Genomic DNA, 18,584 nt, shown 5'->3' on the forward strand with positions numbered 1-18,584 from the left:
CACACACACACACACACACACACACACACACACACACACACACACACACACACACACACACACACACACACACACACACACACACACACACACACACACACACACACACACACCACACATGTCCCGCTGCAGGAGTATGATAACACACATCACTCCAGGATATCTCTATGGTCATCACACTCTCTGTCTCTGAATAAACAGAAGATTGAAACGCTTTGATTGATGAAACATGAGTAATAAACACTCGACTGCATTATTCTGTGTCAGAAGCTCATCATCTCACAGGAGGAGGAGCTCAGCTGTCCTGATGAAGTGAGTCTGGAGCAAAAGCGTGTTATTAAATGTCTTTTGTTGGTCAAGAGGTTCATAAATGCTTCTCATGTCTGGAAAGATGTTTGATGTTTGTTGCTTTTTCAAATCCACACTATAAGCGACTCAAACTCAGAGCTTTCAGAGTGAGCCGCGTTTACAGACGATCATCACTGACGAGCTGCGCACAACTAACAATCACACACTTTACCATTTCACAATCACGATAAGCCAAGTGTGATGACATGGAAATGGCGATTAATCGTGCAGCCCTAACGGACACATCACATTATTCACATAAGAACACATTTGATTTTGAACTCTACCAATGCAGTCTTCCTCCTCCTCCTCCTCCTCCTGAGAGATCCCATGCAGAAGACGAGGAAGATCCCGGTGGATGAAGTGAAGGATCTCGATGGAGTTGGCCATCCACAGGACCAGCGGCTCCAGACCCCGCATCAGCCGGTCTTCTGCTTCTGAATCACGTCTGCTTGCGTCACAAGAGCCAGAGAATCTGGGTTTAATGTAATTTGTGCCTGAGATACTGAATCTTAATTCCTCTGGTTATGAATTGATGAGAAATAAGTTCCTGTTCTTACATTTTAGGCTGCAACGCTGCAAGTTCTTTCGCCTTTTTCTGTATTAAGGTATAAAAGATACACAACAACATTTTATAACGTGATGAATCTTGCATTTTACTCATTTTCTGACCCTCTTGTAGCTCGAATCCATTTTTAAAACACAAAAGGAGAAATGTGAAGACTTTTCCAAGCAGTTACAATGAGAACCGAAGCCTTTATGTTTCATAAAGAATGAAAAAGCACCATAAAAGTAATTCATTACACTAAAGAATGCACCGATATGAACATTTTGGCCGATACCGATAATCCTTCATATTTGAAAGCCGATAACCTGATAAATCTTGATAAATCTTATCAAACTTTTTTGTTTCATTTTTGAGAGCCTGATTAAAAAAAAAAAGCGCTGTGTGTTCGCTGTAGCGCTGTGTGTTCGCTGTAGTGCTGTGTGTTCGCTGTAGCGCTGTGTGTTCGCTGTAGTGCTGTGTGTTCGCTGTAGCGCTGTGTGTTCGCTGTAGCGCTGTGTGTTCGCTGTAGTGCTGTGTGTTCGCTGTAGCGCTGTGTGTTCGCTGTAGCGCTGTGTGTTCGCTGTAGCGCTGTGTGTTCGCTGTAGCGCTGTGTGTTCGCTGTAGCGCTGTGTGTTCGCTGTAGCGCTGTGTGTTCGCTGTAGTGCTGTGTGTTCGCTGTAGCGCTGTGTGTTCGCTGTAGTGCTGTGTGTTCGCTGTAGCGCTGTGTGTTCGCTGTAGCGCTGTGTGTTCGCTGTAGTGCTGTGTGTTCGCTGTAGTGCTGTGTGTTCGCTGTAGCGCTGTGTGTTCGCTGTATAGTGCTGTGTGTTCGCTGTAGTGCTGTGTGTTCGCTGTAGTGCTGTGTGTTCGCTGTAGCGCTGTGTGTTCGCTGTATAGTGCTGTGTGTTCGCTGTAGTGCTGTGTGTTCGCTGTAGTGCTGTGTGTTCGCTGTAGCGCTGTGTGTTCGCTGTAGCGCTGTGTGTTCGCTGTAGTGCTGTGTGTTCGCTGTAGCGCTGTGTGTTCGCTGTAGCGCTGTGTGTTCGCTGTAGCGCTGTGTGTTCCCTGTAGCGCTGTGTGTTCGCTGTAGCGCTGTGTGTTCGCTGTAGCGCTGTGTGTTCGCTGTAGCGCTGTGTGTTCGCTGTAGCGCTGTGTGTTCGCTGTAGTGCTGTGTGTTCGCTGTAGCGCTGTGTGTTCGCTGTAGCGCTGTGTGTTCGCTGTAGCGCTGTGTGTTCCCTGTAGCGCTGTGTGTTCGCTGTAGCGCTGTGTGTTCGCTGTAGCGCTGTGTGTTCGCTGTAGCGCTGTGTGTTCGCTGTAGCGCTGTGTGTTCGCTGTAGTGCTGTGTGTTCGCTGTAGCGCTGTGTGTTCGCTGTAGCGCTGTGTGTTCGCTGTAGTGCTGTGTGTTCGCTGTAGCGCTGTGTGTTCGCTGTATAGTGCTGTGTGTCCGCTGTAGCGCTGTGTGTTCGCTGTAGCGCTGTGTGTTCGCTGTAGTGCTGTGTGTTCGCTGTAAAGTGCTGTGTGTTCGCTGTAAAGCGCTGTGTGTTCGCTGTAGCGCTGTGTGTTCGCTGTAGCGCTGTGTGTTTCGCTGTAGCGCTGTGTGTTCGCTGTAGCGCTGTGTGTTCGCTGTAGTGCTGTGTGTTCGTTGTAGCGCTGTGTGTTCGCTGTAGCGCTGTGTGTTCGCTGTAGCGCTGTGTGTTCGCTGTAGCGCTGTGTGTTCGCTGTAGCGCTGTGTGTTCGCTGTAGCGCTGTGTGTTCGCTGTAGCGCTGTGTGTTTTCTGTAAAGCGCTGTGTGTTCGCTGTAGCGCTGTGTGTTCGCTGTAGCGCTGTGTGTTCGCTGTAGCGCTGTGTGTTCGCTGTAGTGCTGTGTGTTCGCTGTAAAGTGCTGTGTGTTCGCTGTAAAGCGCTGTGTGTTCGCTGTAGCGCTGTGTGTTCGCTGTAGCGCTGTGTGTTCGCTGTAGCGCTGTGTGTTCGCTGTAGCGCTGTGTGTTCGCTGTAGCGCTGTGTGTTCGCTGTAGCGCTGTGTGTTCGCTGTAAAGTGCTGTGTGTTCGCTGTAGCGCTGTGTGTTCGCTGTATAGTGCTGTGTGTTCACTGTATAGTGCTGTGTGTTCGCTGTAGTGCTGTGTGTTCGCTGTAGTGCTGTGTGTTCGCTGTATAGTGCTGTGTGTTCGCTGTAGCGCTGTGTGTTCGCTGTAGCGCTGTGTGTTCGCTGTATAGTGCTGTGTGTTCGCTGTATAGTGCTGTGTGTTCGCTGTAGTGCTGTGTGTTCGCTGTATAGTGCTGTGTGTTCACTGTATAGTGCTGTGTGTTCACTGTAGTGCTGTGTGTTCGCTGTAGTGCTGTGTGTTCGCTGTATAGTGCTGTGTGTTCGCTGCATAGTGCTGTGTGTTCGCTGTAGCGCTGTGTGTTCGCTGTATAGTGCTGTGTGTTCGCTGCATAGTGCTGTGTGTTCGCTGTATAGTGCTGTGTGTTCGCTGTATAGTGCTGTGTGTTCGCTGTAGCGCTGTGTGTTCGCTGTATAGTGCTGTGTGTTCGCTGTAGTGCTGTGTGTTCGCTGTAGCGCTGTGTGTTCGCTGTAGCGCTGTGTGTTCGCTGTATAGCGCTGTGTGTTTCGCTGTAGCGCTGTGTGTTCGCTGTAGCGCTGTGTTCGCTGTAGCGCTGTGTGTTTGCTGTAGTGCTGTGTTCGCTGTAGCGCTGTGTGTTTGCTGTAGCGCTGTGTGCTGTGTGTTCGCTGTAGCGCTGTGTGTTCGCTGTAGTGCTGTGTGTTCGCTGTATAGTGCTGTGTGTTCGCTGTAGCGCTGTGTGTTCGCTGTAGCGCTGTGTGTTCGCTGTAGCGCTGTGTGTTCGCTGTAGTGCTGTGTGTTCGCTGTAGCGCTGTGTGTTCGCTGTATAGTGCTGTGTTCGCTGTATAGCGCTGTGTGTTCGCTGTAGCGTGTTCGCTGTAGCGCTGTGTGTTCGCTGTAGCGCTGTGTGTTCGCTGTAGCGCTGTGTGTTTGCTGTAGCGCTGTGTGTTCGCCTTAGCGTTGTGTGTTCGCTGTATAGCGGTGTGTGTTCGCTGTATAGCGGTGTGTGTTCGCTGTAGCGCTGTGTGTTCGCTGTAGCGCTGTGTGTTCGCTGTAGCGCTGTGTGTTCGCTGTAGCGCTGTGTTCGCTGTGGCGCTGTGTTCGCTGTAGCGCTGTGTTCGCTGTAGCGCTGTGTGTTCGCTGTAGCGCTGCATGTTCGCTGTAGCGCTGTGTTCGTTGTAGCGCGGTGTTCGCTGTATTGCGCTGTGTGTTCGCTGTAGCGCTGTTTGCTGTAGCGCTGTGTTCGCTGTGGCGCTGTGTGTTCGCTGTAGCGCTGTGTGTTCGCTGTAGCGCTTTGTGTTCACTGTAGTGCTGTGTTTGCTGTAGCGCTGTGTGTTCGCTGTAGCGCTGTGTGTTCGCTGTAGCGCTGTGTTCGCTGTGGCGCTGTGTTCGCTGTAGCGCTGTGTTCGCTGTAGCGCTGTGTGTTCGCTGTAGCGCTGCATGTTCGCTGTAGCGCTGTGTTCGTTGTAGCGCTGTGTGTTCGCTGTATTGCGCTGTGTGTTCGCTGTAGCGCTGTGTTTGCTGTAGCGCTGTGTTTGTTGTAGCGCTGTGTTCGCTGTGGCGCTGTGTGTTCGCTGTAGCGCTGTGTGTTCGCTGTAGCGCTTTGTGTTCACTGTAGTGCTGTGTTTGCTGTAGCGCTGTGTGTTCGCTGTAGCGCTGTGTTTGCTGTAGCGCTGTGTGTTCGCTGTAGCGCTGTGTATTCGCTGTAGCGCCGTGTGTTCGCTGTATAGCGCTGTGTTTTTCGCTGTAGCGCTGTGTGTTCGCTGTAGCGCTGTGTTCGCTGTAGCGCTGTGTGTTCGCTGTAGCGCTGTGTTCGCTGTAGCGCTGTGTTTGCTGTAGTGCTGTGTTCGCTGTAGCGCTGTGTGTTCGCTGTATAGCACTGTGTGTTCGCTGTAGTGCTGTGTGTTCGCTGTAGCGCTGTGTGTTTGCTGTAGCGCTGTGTGTTCGCTGTAGCGCTGTGTGTTCGCTGTATAGCGCTGTGTGTTTCGCTGTAGCGCTGTGTGTTCGCTGTAGCGCTGTGTGTTCGCTGTAGCGCTGTGTGTTCGCTGTAGCGCTGTGTGTTTTCTGTAGTGCTGTGTTCGCTGTAGCGCTGTGTGTTTGCTGTAGCGCTGTGTGTTTGCTGTAGCGCTGTGTGTTCGCTGTAGCGCTGTGTGTTCGCTGTAGCGCTGTGTGTTCGCTGTATAGCACTGTGTGTTCGCTGTAGCGCTGTGTGTTCGCTGTCGGCTACGCTAGAAACATGACGACACAATATGTCGACCTCCATAGAAGGGGGCGCCTGCGGTTATGGAGATATAAATGTCTCATTCTAAGCTAATAAAAACATAACGGTTCATTATGCAAGGTCTTTATACACCACTGAAAACATAGTTATGGATCTTATATTGAATTTCTGTCAATAGATCCTCAGAAATATTACACAATGCACCTTTAAGTAAGTTGAAATGACTGACCCACACGAGCATCTGAAGCTGATTGGCTGTGTGTAACAGGAGTCTTCGGAGGGCCGGCATTGAGAAGTGATTGACGGATCGCTGGAAACACAAACACAGCAGGAACGCAGCGCTCAGTTTGTGTGTGTGTTTATCCTGATCAACCGTGGAGAAGATCTCCTCCAGGACCCGGGATTCATGTTCAACATCATACGCCAGCGCCAGCTCTGCTCCCTCAGGGTCTCTGAAGCCTCGAGGCCGTCTGGATTTCTCTGACAGCACACACACTTGACAGAGAGTTGGGCGTTCAGAAGTCGGGTCTTTAAACATGAAGAGGTAATGATCTCCCAGAGCGATGACGTCTCCCGAGCGCAGCTCCACCTCGTGCCGGACAGCGGCTCCGTTCCTCTTCACTTCGGCTCCGTCCAGGGGTTTCAGGAGCGTCACGGGTCTCACGTCGAGGCGTCGGACGAGACAGTGACGAGGAAGCAGATCCGGAGCCCAGAGATTCAGGCGTTCTGAGTCGCTCTGATCGACACGCCGTCCGAACACTGAGCTGCTGTTGATCAGGGGATAGATGACAAAATCCTGACGAGACAAGGAAATACATTACAGTGATAATGTACATCCAGCCGGTTGTGCATTATCACTCTCAGAATAAACCCGACGGGGTGATCATGATCAGGTCTTCATCAGGTCATTATCTCAGTGTGTGTGTGTGTGTGTGTGTGAGTGTGTGTGTGTGTGTGTGTGTGTGTGTGTGAGTGAGCATGTGTGTGAGTGAATGAGCATGTGTGTGTGTGTGTGTGTGTGTGAGCATGTGTGTGAGTGAATGAGCATGTGTGTGTGTGTGTGTGTGAGCATGTGTGTGAGTGAGTGAGCATGTGTGTGTGTGTGTGTGTGTGTGTGTGTGTGTGTGTGTGTGTGTGTGTGAGTGAGTGAGTGTAAGTGTGTGTGTGTGTTTGTGAGTGTGTGTGTGTGAGTGAGCATGTGTGTGAGTGAGTGAGCGTATGTATGTGTGTGTGTGTGTGTGTGTGAGAGTGAGTGTAAGTGAGCATGTGTGTGTCTATGTGTGTGTGAGTGACCATGTGTGTGTGTGTGAGTGAGTGAGTGTAAGTGTGTGAGTGTGTGTGTGAGTGAGCATGTGTGTGTGTGTCTGTGTGTGTGTGTGTGAGTGTAAGTGAGTGAGTGAGTGTGTGTGTGTGTGTGTGTGTGTGTGTGTGTGTGTGTGTGTGTGTGTGCGTGTGTGAGTGAGCATGTGTGTGTCTGTCTGTGTGTGTGTGTGTGTGTGTGTGTGTGTGTGAGTGAGTGAGTGAGTGTAAGTGTGTGTGTGTGATTGAGCATGTGTGTGTGTGTGAGTGAGCATGTGTGTGTGTGTGTGTGAGTGAGCATGTGTGTGTGTGTGTGTGTGTGTGTGTGTGTGTGTGTGTGTGTGTGCGCGCGCATGTATCTATTTGATCATTTACGGCCGATCATCACTCCATATACAGAGATTATCTGTCAGGAAATGTGTTCAGTCTCTGGACGCATCACTTCCTGTCCAACACTGGGCCTGTTTTTACATACGTGGTCATTTTTCATGCCTTTTTTCCTCTGTTTGGCACATTCTGTTATTTTCCAGTGGAATCGAAGGGATATGGGATCATTTTTTTCCACAGTGCATTTACGTCACCTGTGTTGTATTATCCAGTTTAAAGGGAGTGTATTATTGTGATTGTAAGATTGTAAAATCTGATCAGTGACTGAATTATGATCCTAAAACAAAAAAAAGAGTGAAAATCCCTATAATTCTTTATCTTACGTAACAGCACAGATTAATAACTTACAACATCAGACATGAAACTGAAGTTCATATTGATGCAGAAGTTAAAATAACGATGCAAGAGAATAAAATCATCACTTCCTGGGAAATTGGTGCAAAATATCAGTAATAAACTGTACATCTGCAATCGGCTTGTTTCCGCCACAGAATAAAACATTTCAAAAGATAATTGTGACTTTTTATCTACCAATTGCAACTTTATATCATGCAATTCTGACTTTATATCTCCTAATTGCCTGTTATAAAGACAGAATGCAAGATATACACATGCAATTCTGAGAAAAAAAGTCTGAATTACGAGTTTATTTCTCGCAATTGCAACTTTATATCACGCTATTTTGAGTTTATAACTCGCAATTGTGAGAATTTTTTTTTATTTTTTATTTCGAGATAAAAAAAATCGTAATTTACTTTTTAACATTTTTATTCTGTTGCGGAAACAAGCTTCCATACTTTTTTCCTCCATCATAAATGAGTTTTAGTCTCAGAGCGTCAGACGAAAGGCGTTTCAGAAACACCAAACCAACATCAGAGATGCTGCGATGCCATTGGTCCGCTGGTTACTCCAGTTATCCAATCACAGCCTCCGCTGAGGGTTTTGTTGCACATCAAAGGATTTATTCAGTAAATGTGTTTCCATCGTAGTTTATATGCATGTCTTCTTATCGGATAAACAATTATTTATACGTTGTTTATGCGCATTTTTCAATTAATGCACATCTTGCAGTTTCAATTCAGCATTTTTATGCAATATCCCAAAATTCGCATGAATGTAGTGGATGTAAACACAGCTACTGATAAAAACTTTCACAGCAAATGAAATTTCCAGAAACAGTGTTTGTTAGGCTGGTTTTCTCATTTTGTTTTTATCCCAAAATAGGTGTATGGAAACACAGCTGGTGGGGAAAGAGTTAAAAATTTTAAAGCCAAAGAAATAACATAAATTGGAAACTTTCTACACTGTGACTGAAAGATACTGACAATAATAATACTGATACTATTATACAATTATTATTGTATTTATGTCCCTAATTGACTAAATTTGTTTAAATAAATGAAAAGTAAATTAGATAATAAATCCATATATGATATTTGTTAATGTTTTAAGGTTAACATTGAACATTTTATTGAAAGGTTTGCACCTCGTTTCACTGACCTTTTGTTGAAAATGAGTTTCAGGGCCTAAATTTCTTCTATTCACATAAAGAAAGTAGTGGATGTGAACACAGCTACTGATAAAAATGGCATACAATTCCAGAAAAAGTGTGTGTTGTGCTGGAGGAAAGAACGAGGAAGTGCGATGGATATAGTGTGAGTCTGTCCTACCTGTGTGTAACTGAAGCCCTGCAGAAGCAGAAAGTAGGGAAAATCCAGAGGCGGATGAATGGAAAACTGTGTGTCGTTGTCATCGCTGCTCTCCGTCTCCTCGCGCTCACCAGCGGGACACTGTGTGTGTTTGTAGACCTCGGTCTCTGGATCCTCCGTGAGGGTTTTGTGATCCTCAACTCTCAGGTTCGTCTCGCTGAGACTCTTAAACATATTGTGTTTTCCATCGTCCAGCCGGAGCGATCTCCCACGAGAGCGGGTCTTCTGCAGCTTCCGTGCCTGTGCGTTTATGCCTGGAGAATGAGACATTGAAAATATTAAAGTGGTGAAAATCCAGCATTTAATGTTGTTTATTTGTCTATGTGGTGTTTTTAATATGCTTTAAGACAAACCATGTGTAAATTCATAAGTCGACAGCATTGCTGAGTATTTTCTCCTTAAAACTGCAGTGAACCAAAGACAGTCTCAAAAACACGCTTTGAAATCGCTGGTGTTTCTGACGTCACAAACTACCTTGTAACCAATCAGATCAACGTGTGATCGTCAACGAGTGGATCTCTGAGTGAGTGAGGGAGTGGAGGCGGGGCTCATTTGCATATTCATAGAACCGCTTATACTAAATGAGGCAAGGGTGTATCGAGTTACATTCAAGATATTTTAAGACATGAAGTGAAATGCCATTTTGCTGTTCAAAGATGAGATTTAATGGATAAAATTATTGACTACAGGGGGACTTTAAACATCAAGTGTTTTAGAAGAAAGGGTTCAATGTGGATATAACTTTTCTCAACCAGGGGGCCACATCAAACTTAATATTTTTTCACCACAAGGTGGCGCTATCCCAAAACTTTTTGAGTACCTTAAAGGCATCATGCCGAAGACACGCACCAATTTTCGTACCAATACGCCAATGCGTTCATAAAATATAGCATTTTAGTGGCCCAAAACACCAAACATCTTCATCCACATGCAGAAGTGATTATAGTGAGGTTTACCAGCGGTCACCGTGTCTTTGTCTTTAGAGTTGTTTTCTTCCACTGTGGCCTTGCGCTGGATCTCAAATCGGCGAGCGAAACCTTCTCTGGGCTTCCAGAGCGACTGCAGCAAGAGCGGCTTCTCGTCGTCTCCGACCACACGAACACATTCAGTCCTCCAGCGCTCGCTGTCCACACAGCCGATCACGTCACACAACACATAGTCATCCGATTCTTCTTTGCTCAGGGAGTATCTGAAATAATACAAACAGCAGAACAGCTGGTAGGATATATACATACACTAGTGTTGGGTTCAGGGTTTTTAATGTGTTTGAAAGAGTCTTTTCGGCTCACAAAGGCTGTTTATTTGATCACAAATACAGTAAAAACAGTGAGATATGATTCTAATGTGAAACGGCTGTTTTCTATGGAAGCTTGTTTCCGCCACAGAATAAAACATTTTAAAAGATAATTGTGACTTTTTATCTCACATTTGCAAGTTTACTTCTCGCAATCTGACTTTATTTCTCAGAATTGCAAGACATAAAGTCAGAATTGCGAGGTGTAAACTCGCAAGTGCAAGATATAAAGTGATTTTCAGCATCATTACTCCAGGCTTCAGTGTCACATGATCCTTCAGAAATCACTATAATATGAATATTTGATGCTCAAGAAACATTTATGATTATAATCAATGTTGAAAACAATTCATATTTCTGTGGAAACTGTGATACAATTTATTTTTCAGGACTCTCTGGTGAATAGAAAGCTCAAAAGAACAGCATTTATAGATTCTTTTGTAACATTATAAATATTTTTACTGTCACTTTTGATCAATTTAATGCATCTTTGTTATATAAAAGTATTAATCTCGTTCAAAAAACAAACGCACTTTAAGATCTTGGAAAAACATAGGCACTTTCACACACACTTTCTAGTTGTAGAATTAGGAAAGAACAGAGGAGTCTCTGTGCTGACGCAGCTTTCTATCCAAATTGGCTTGCGTTCACCAAAGAATTAATGTCGCCTTGAGTTTCCAACTTCTCCAAACCAATCGAGACTTTTGGTATGAAACCTTCACATGCAGTTTGAAATTTAAACAAATGTGCACAAAGGCTGTTTTCCAAAAGCCTTCAGAAAACCTTCTGGTGGTTTTGTTCATCACAGCAACAGCATTATAAATTTAAAGTCACCATGAAATTAAAATAGGCAATTCTTTTTTTTATGGAATTTTGCAGAATGAATTATGATGTGCACATCATTATTGTGTTAATAATCTTGAATCAGAATAAGTTCCTCTTGCAGCATCTCTTCTCTTCTCTGATGATGTGGGCGGGGCTATAACCTGTCACTCACATGACATCAGCCAATAGCAAACCACAACCATCCAATCAATTCCCCACAGACACAATCAAGCCCCGCCCACATTCGTTCTTGTTCCAGAAGCGTCTCACTCGGATATACGACACAATATAGGAGAAAAGACCAGCGCAACTTCATGACAACAACCTTTTCATTATTATCAGTTATTCATATTTCATATGAACCTAAATATATGTCAAGTCACCTTTATTTCTATAGTGCTTATACAATAGAAATTGTTTAAAAGCATCTTAACTATAATAAACAGAAATCAAATATAAGACAAATTCAAATTATGCATATTATGAAAATAGTGTCATCAGTTCAATTACTGTGTAAAGTTTATTCATTATGAAACAAGTTCAATTCCGCTAAGCAGCTCTACAGAAGACAATAGAATCGTTCCTCTCAACCAATAGTGTCAGTGCAGTCAAATCAATAGTACTGCTGAATAATTTACTTAGTCTTGAGCTTCGCAGACAGCAACACAGTGTCGGCCCAGATCCGGCCCACATCTGGTATGCGAAGAACCCACACATTCTAAAAATATTGGGTTATTTTTTCAGTGTTTGGGTCATTTTTGTGTTACCCAGCTCCTGGGTCAGATGTAACAACTCAGTGTTTGGGTAGTTTTTGCGTAACCCAGATCCTGGGTCAGATATAACAACCCAGGGATTGAGTTATTTATCGCGGGTCTTTTTGCGTGATGGAAACGCCTGATGCCTTGAATGAAATTGTATGATTTTATTAAAAAAACATACAGAATATAATTGCTTATTTATAAAGTTAAAATATTTTCTCAGAACTGTACACCGATTGTTTATAGACAGGTTATGGAGCCGGTCGCCTCATATTCCTGCAACGAGTGAAACGCAGGGCGGCGGCTGAAGTTATGAAGTTCATGAACATGACACAAGCTCCGGCACGAGATCCAGTGCCGTTACGGTGGAAACGTGACAACATTTTTTAATTTTTACTTCTAATATTTGTTAAACGAGCTTAAACGTATGCAATAATAATGCAAAACTATATAAAATATACTGTAAAATATGCTAAAAAATAAAGAAATGATCATGCAAAACAGTGTTTGTGTGGAGCATTTTTTTTATTTTTTACGTTTAGAGGATTTAAGTTAATCTGTAAACATTAATTCATGCATGAAGTAAAAAAGAAAGAAAAAAGCTAGTGTTCTAGTAAAAATTAATCAACCCAGTATGATGGGTTAAATAAACAACCCATTTTACTGGGTGAAATTAACCCAACATGTGTTCTGGCCTATATTTTCAATATTGGGTTGTTTTTAACCCAGTGTTTTATAGAGTGCGTGTGGCCCGGATCTGGGCCGTTGCTGCCTGGGTTCTGACTGCTGTGTAGTGTAGAACGATCGCAGTGTTCTCCGCTCACCTGGCGAGAGCCTCTTTGACCAGCTCTTTGGCACTGGAGTGTGTCGTGGCCAGAACGCTCTTGTAATTCGCTCCTTCGCAAATCTCAGTGCCGAAGATCTTCAGGATGCCTGGAGCCGAGACCTGATTGGACAGTTCTGAGGGATCGTCCGTCACCTCAGCCGAGTCTCTGCGAGGGCCGCGGCCGAACACAGCCGACAGACGCTGGCGCCGGATCTTGTTCTTGGCCGGCTGTCGGATCCCGACACTCTCCGTGGATCTGCCCGTGCCGCTGGAGGAGCTCGACCTGGAGGAGGAAGCACACGGATCAACTCCATGCACTGCACTGCTTTAAAGACACAGTTCACCAAAAAATGAAAATTACCCCATGATTTACTCACCCATCTATCAATCATAAAAAGTGCATCTTTATCATGGACAGATGCACTTTTATGATGGACAGATGCACTTTTATGATGGACAGAAGCACTTTTATGATGGATAGATGCACATTTATGATGGACAGATGCACATTTATGATGGACAGATGCACTTTTATGATGGACAGATGCACATTTATGATGGACAGAAGCACTTTTATGATGGATAGATGCACATTTATGATGGACAGATGCACATTTATGATGGACAGAAGCACTTTTATGATGGATAGATGCACATTTATGATGGACAGATGCACTTTTATGATGGACAGATGCACATTTATGATGGATAGATGCACATTTATGATGGACAGATGCACATTTATGATGGACAGATGCACTTTTATCATGGATAGATGCACATTTATGATGGACAGATGCACATTTATGATGGACAGAAGCACTTTTATGATGGATAGATGCACATTTATGATGGACAGATGCACTTTTATGATGGACAGATGCACATTTATGATGGATAGATGCACATTTATGATGGACAGATGCACATTTATGATGGACAGAAGCACTTTTATCATGGATAGATGCACATTTATGATGGACAGATGCACATTTATGATGGACAGATGCACTTTTATGATGGACAGATGCACATTTATGATGGACAGATGCACATTTATGATGCACAGATGCACTTTTATGATGGACAGATGCACATTTATGATGGACAGATGCACTTTTATGATGGACAGATGCACATTTATGATGGACAGATGCACATTTATGATGGACAGATGCACTTTTATGATGGACAGATGCACATTTATGATGGACAGATGCACTTTTATGATGGACAGATGCACATTTATGATGGACAGATGCACATTTATGATGGACAGATGCACTTTTATGATGGACAGATGCACATTTATGATGGACAGATGCACTTTTATCATGGATAGATGCACATTTATGATGGACAGATGCACATTTATGATGGACAGATGCACTTTTATGATGGACAGATGCACATTTATGATGGATAGATGCACATTTATGATGGACAGATGCACATTTATGATGGACAGAAGCACTTTTATGATGGATAGATGCACATTTATGATGGACAGATGCACTTTTATGATGGACAGATGCACATTTATGATGGATAGATGCACATTTATGATGGACAGATGCACATTTATGATGGACAGATGCACATTTATGATGGACAGATGCACTTTTATGACGGATAGATGCACTTTTATGATGGACAGATGCACTTTTATGATGGACAGATGCACTTTTATGACGATAGATGCACTTTTATGATGGATAGATGCACTTTTATGACGGATAGATGCACTTTTATGATGGACAGACGCAGTTTTATGATGGACAGACGCACTTTTATGACGGATAGATGCACTTTTATGATGGATAGATGCACTTTTATGATGGACAGATGCACTTTTATGATGGATAGATGCACTTTATGATGGACAGACGCACTTTTATGATGGACAGACGCACTTTTATGATGGACAGATGCACTTTTATGACGGACAGACGCACTTTTATGATGGACAGATGCACTTTTATGATGGACAGACGCACTTTTATGATGGACAGATGCACTTTTATGATGGACAGATGCACTTTTATGATGGACAGACGCACTTTTATGATGGACAGATGCACTTTTATGATGGACAGACGCAGTTTTATGATGGACAGATGCAGTTTTATGATGGATAGATGCACTTTTATGATGGACAGATGCACTTTTATGATGGACAGACGCACTTTTATGATGGATAGATGCTCTTTTATGATGGATAGATGCACTTTTATGATGGACAAACGCACTTTTATGATGGACAGATGCACTTTTATGATGGACAGATGCACTTTTATGACAGACAGATGCACTTTTATGATGGACAGATGAACTTTTATGACAGATAGATGCACTTTTATGATGGACAGATGCACTTTTATGACGGACAGATGCACTTTTATGATGGACAGATGCACTTTTATGACGGACAGATGCACTTTTATGATGGACAGATGAACTTTTATGATGGACAGATGAACTTTTATGACAGATAGATGCACTTTTATGATGGACAGATGCACTTTTATGATGGACAGATGCACTTTTATGACGGACAGATGCACTTTTATGACGGATAGATGCACTTTTATGACGGATAGATGCACTTTTATGATGGACAGATGCACTTTTATGATGGATAGATGCACTTTTATGATGGACAGATGCACTTTTATGATGGACAGATGCACTTTTATGATGGATAGATGCACTTTTATGACGGACAGATGCACTTTTATGATGGACAGATGCACTTTTATGATGGACAGATGCACTTTTATGATGGATAGATGCACTTTTATGATGGACAGATGCACTTTTATGATGGATAGATGCACTTTTATGATGGATAGATGCACTTTTATGATGGACAGATGCACTTTTATGATGGATAGATGCACTTTTATGATGGACAGATGAACTTTTATGATGGATAGATGCACTTTTATGATGGATAGATGCACTTTTATGATGGATAGATGCACTTTTATGATGGATAGATGCACTTTTATGATGGATAGATGCACTTTTATGATGGATAGATGCACTTTTATGATGGACAGACGCACTTTTAAGATGGACAGATACACTTTTATGACAGATAGATGCACTTTTATGATGGACAGATGAACTTTTATGATGGATAGATGCACTTTTATGATGGACAGATGCACTTTTATGATGGACAGATGCACTTTTATGATGGATAGATGCACTTTTATGACAGATAGATGCACTTTTATGACGGACAGATGCACTTTTATGATGGACAGATGCACTTTTATGATGGACAGATGCACTTTTATGATGGATAGATGCACTTTTATGATGGACAGATGCACTTTTATGATGGATAGATGCACTTTTATGATGGACAGATGCACTTTTATGATGGATAGATGCACTTTTATGATGGACAGATGCACTTTTATGATGGACAGATGCACTTTTATGATGGATAGATGCACTTTTATGATGGATAGATGCACTTTTATGATGGATAGATGCACTTTTATGATGGATAGATGCACTTTTATGATGGATAGATGAACTTTTATGATGGATAGATGCACTTTTATGATGGATAGATGCACTTTTATGATGGACAGACGCACTTTTAAGATGGACAGATGCACTTTTATGACAGATAGATGCACTTTTATGATGGACAGATGAACTTTTATGATGGATAGATGCACTTTTATGATGGACAGATGCACTTTTATGGATTTCAAAACAGAAACAGTTATCCACTGCCATTATAAAGCTTGGAAGACCCAGGCCATTTTTTTATATAACTCTGATTGTATTCGTCTGAAAGAATGGCTTCAGGGTGAGTAAATTATTGGCTAATTTTAATTTTTGGGTGAACTATCCCTTTAATCTGGCTGTCCATCACTAATGAACGCCAATGTGCAAATGCGTAGTTCCTCTAAATACCTTTATAATACTTTGAGGATTTTGTCTAAATCCTGTATTTCAGTAGCAGTGGCACAAAAGCTCCTTTTCATTGCGTCAGTATTAAATGTGTGTTTCTTCATCTTTTAGGCCATAGATAAAATCTCTAACCTCACTATTTTTTATTTGTTCCAAGGAAATAGTTGGAATTATGGCGCTATTGTAATTGATTGTTCTGATTAAGCGTTGTAATATTATTGTGGGATCCATGAAAAATTTTCAAGGAATTATGTAGTATAATTCTGTTACATTTATTCATATTTATGGATTTATGTATGATATGATACCAGACACATTTCTGCTCTATGACAAACAGAATAAAGTTAAACTAACTAACTTAAAACATACTTTTCACATGATCACTTGTTTAATAACAATGTATGAAGATCAAATCATGAGAAATCCTTTCCACTACAGTGTCATTTCCATCTCAATATTGGATGTGGTATATGATGTGGTGGAAATAAAATTTTAAACAACTTGAATAGAAATTATGCACAATAACACATACTCATGCATTAAACGACTAATAATTAGTCTCAAGTTCTCCACTGACTTTTTCAAAGTTATGAACAAACTTTTTTTTTTCCAGTGCAAAATAGTTTATTGTGGCGGAAATAGGCTGCAACTGTGGGGCGGTTGTGATTTGTGTAATATTCATAATCATATCAATAATTTTAACACAATAAATGATTCATGTTTATTTCGCACTTTGTTTAGAGCATAGCTTTTTAAAATATAAGAAACTTTTTTTTTTTCATTTTAAATATTGAAAGTCTGGTACTGGAACAAGTGTAAAACTAAAAAAAAAAGGCATTTTTAAAATAATCAGAAGTAAGGTATAAAATGTTTACACGTGTGTGACCTTCATATGGAAAAAAGTTTTTTAAGAGACCTAAAATCACACTCTAAATAAAAAAATATGGACAAACCCAAAACGTTGGGTTAAAAATGTGTAATAGAAAAATTCAACACAACGGCTGGGTTTGTGCATATTTTATCCAAAATTGGGTTTAAAACAACCCAGCATTTTTTTTTTTTTAGTATTTCTTTGCTTTGATTTTATATATAGGTTGTTTACCCTACTTTATATATATAATATCAAAGGGATAGCTTATGAATGACAAATCAGTCCTTTAATAACGTTATAAGTGAACTCACTGGACGGATCCATTGCTGTGTTTCCTCCCGACCCGTGAGAATCTCCTACGGGACGCGCTGGCCGGTAAACCCGGTAATCTTCGTTCGTGCCCGATCATCGTTCCCGTCATCAGCTGTCGTCTAGTTAACGGGTCCGTTAGAATGACGTTCCCGGGCGAGCTGCGCGCGCACCATATGAACCGGCTAACACTTTTCCAGAGGCGATATAAACTCTTCACTCTTCAGATCAACACTGAAAGAGTTTCTGCTCGGCGTGGCTGTAGTTCTGCTCCTCAAACACCGGGATCTGATCATCTGTCTACGTAGGCAGCACTTGTGGGCATCACGGGCGCGTTCCCGGGGAAAAATGCTGCGCGCGCCTGTGATGCCCTCACTCATGATGTCTTGATAGTGTGTATTTGAGACACCCGCAATGTGCTGCTGATGATGGACGGCAATTGAAAGTCTATGACTGATTTCAGGGGAAAAAATCTCTTTTCTATCATTAAGTTGGCCTGAAAAACTTTTTATTCTTCTGATATTTCTCAGTTCTACTCCTCTTAGGCTCAAGCTACATCCACTAAACTCAGACAAGATCTTCATACTGTTCTGATTTGGTGTGCTTTATCTATTCAGACTGATCCGACTTACTGTTTTGTCTAAAAATGGCGATCAAAACTCGGAAAATCCCATAAACTTTCATTGACGGAATATTCAGATGAGCCAAGAGACTGTTCAAACTCCAACTGTCAAAATTCAAAATTTGACCGTTGGAGAGGCTCATTTAGAATCAATCAAGCTGCCTTTATATGTACTATTTCTGAGACATTGAGACTAATTTTTAAGCTTCTATCTATCTATCTATCTATCTATCTATCTATCTATCTATCTATCTATCTATCTATCTATCTATCTATCTATCTATCTATCTATCTATCTATCTATCTATCCAACATCTACAGCTGAAGTGTGCGCATGCGCGTACATGCGTACGGGAACCCCGCGTATTACGTAAGAGAAATCCCGCGAAGAGTCAAACGTAAGTCCAACAAAACAAAACGACAGGGAACTAAAAAAAAAACATTGAAGTCCTCAGATCGTTGCAAGAAAACTACTGACTAAGAGTAGCCTAAGTTTAAACCAAACACGGCAGGTTAACTTGGTTAACAATGCACGGCTTTCTGTTGTTTGTGAAAAGTAATTATACTTATATTAAAA

General features: G+C 42.3%; 1 protein-coding gene across 2 annotated transcripts in view; it reads right to left on the reverse strand.

The window, feature by feature from the left end:
- Positions 1 to 17,675, reverse strand: part of radil2b (Ras association and DIL domains 2b) — a 39,200-nt gene extending 21,525 nt beyond the window's left edge. Inside the window, exons 1-7 of one of the 2 annotated variants that reach the window (XM_077245700.1) lie at positions 17,388 to 17,675; positions 12,268 to 12,552; positions 9,523 to 9,755; positions 8,528 to 8,820; positions 5,401 to 5,967; positions 909 to 946; positions 636 to 823 (exon numbers count right to left, since the gene is read on the reverse strand). In XM_077245700.1, the coding sequence (XP_077101815.1) occupies positions 636 to 823; positions 909 to 946; positions 5,401 to 5,967; positions 8,528 to 8,820; positions 9,523 to 9,755; positions 12,268 to 12,552; positions 17,388 to 17,497 (1,714 nt within the window). In that variant the 5' untranslated portion in view covers positions 17,498 to 17,675. The remainder of the gene's footprint in view (positions 1 to 635; positions 824 to 908; positions 947 to 5,400; positions 5,968 to 8,527; positions 8,821 to 9,522; positions 9,756 to 12,267; positions 12,553 to 17,387) is intronic. The other variant, XM_077245701.1, reaches the window with a different exon arrangement.
- Positions 17,676 to 18,584: the final 909 nt, after the last annotated feature.

This window comes from Siphateles boraxobius, unplaced genomic scaffold (assembly GCF_051911475.1).
Source record: "Siphateles boraxobius isolate OS27281-9 unplaced genomic scaffold, OSU_SipBor_1 103, whole genome shotgun sequence".
NCBI lineage: Eukaryota > Metazoa > Chordata > Actinopteri > Cypriniformes > Leuciscidae > Siphateles > Siphateles boraxobius.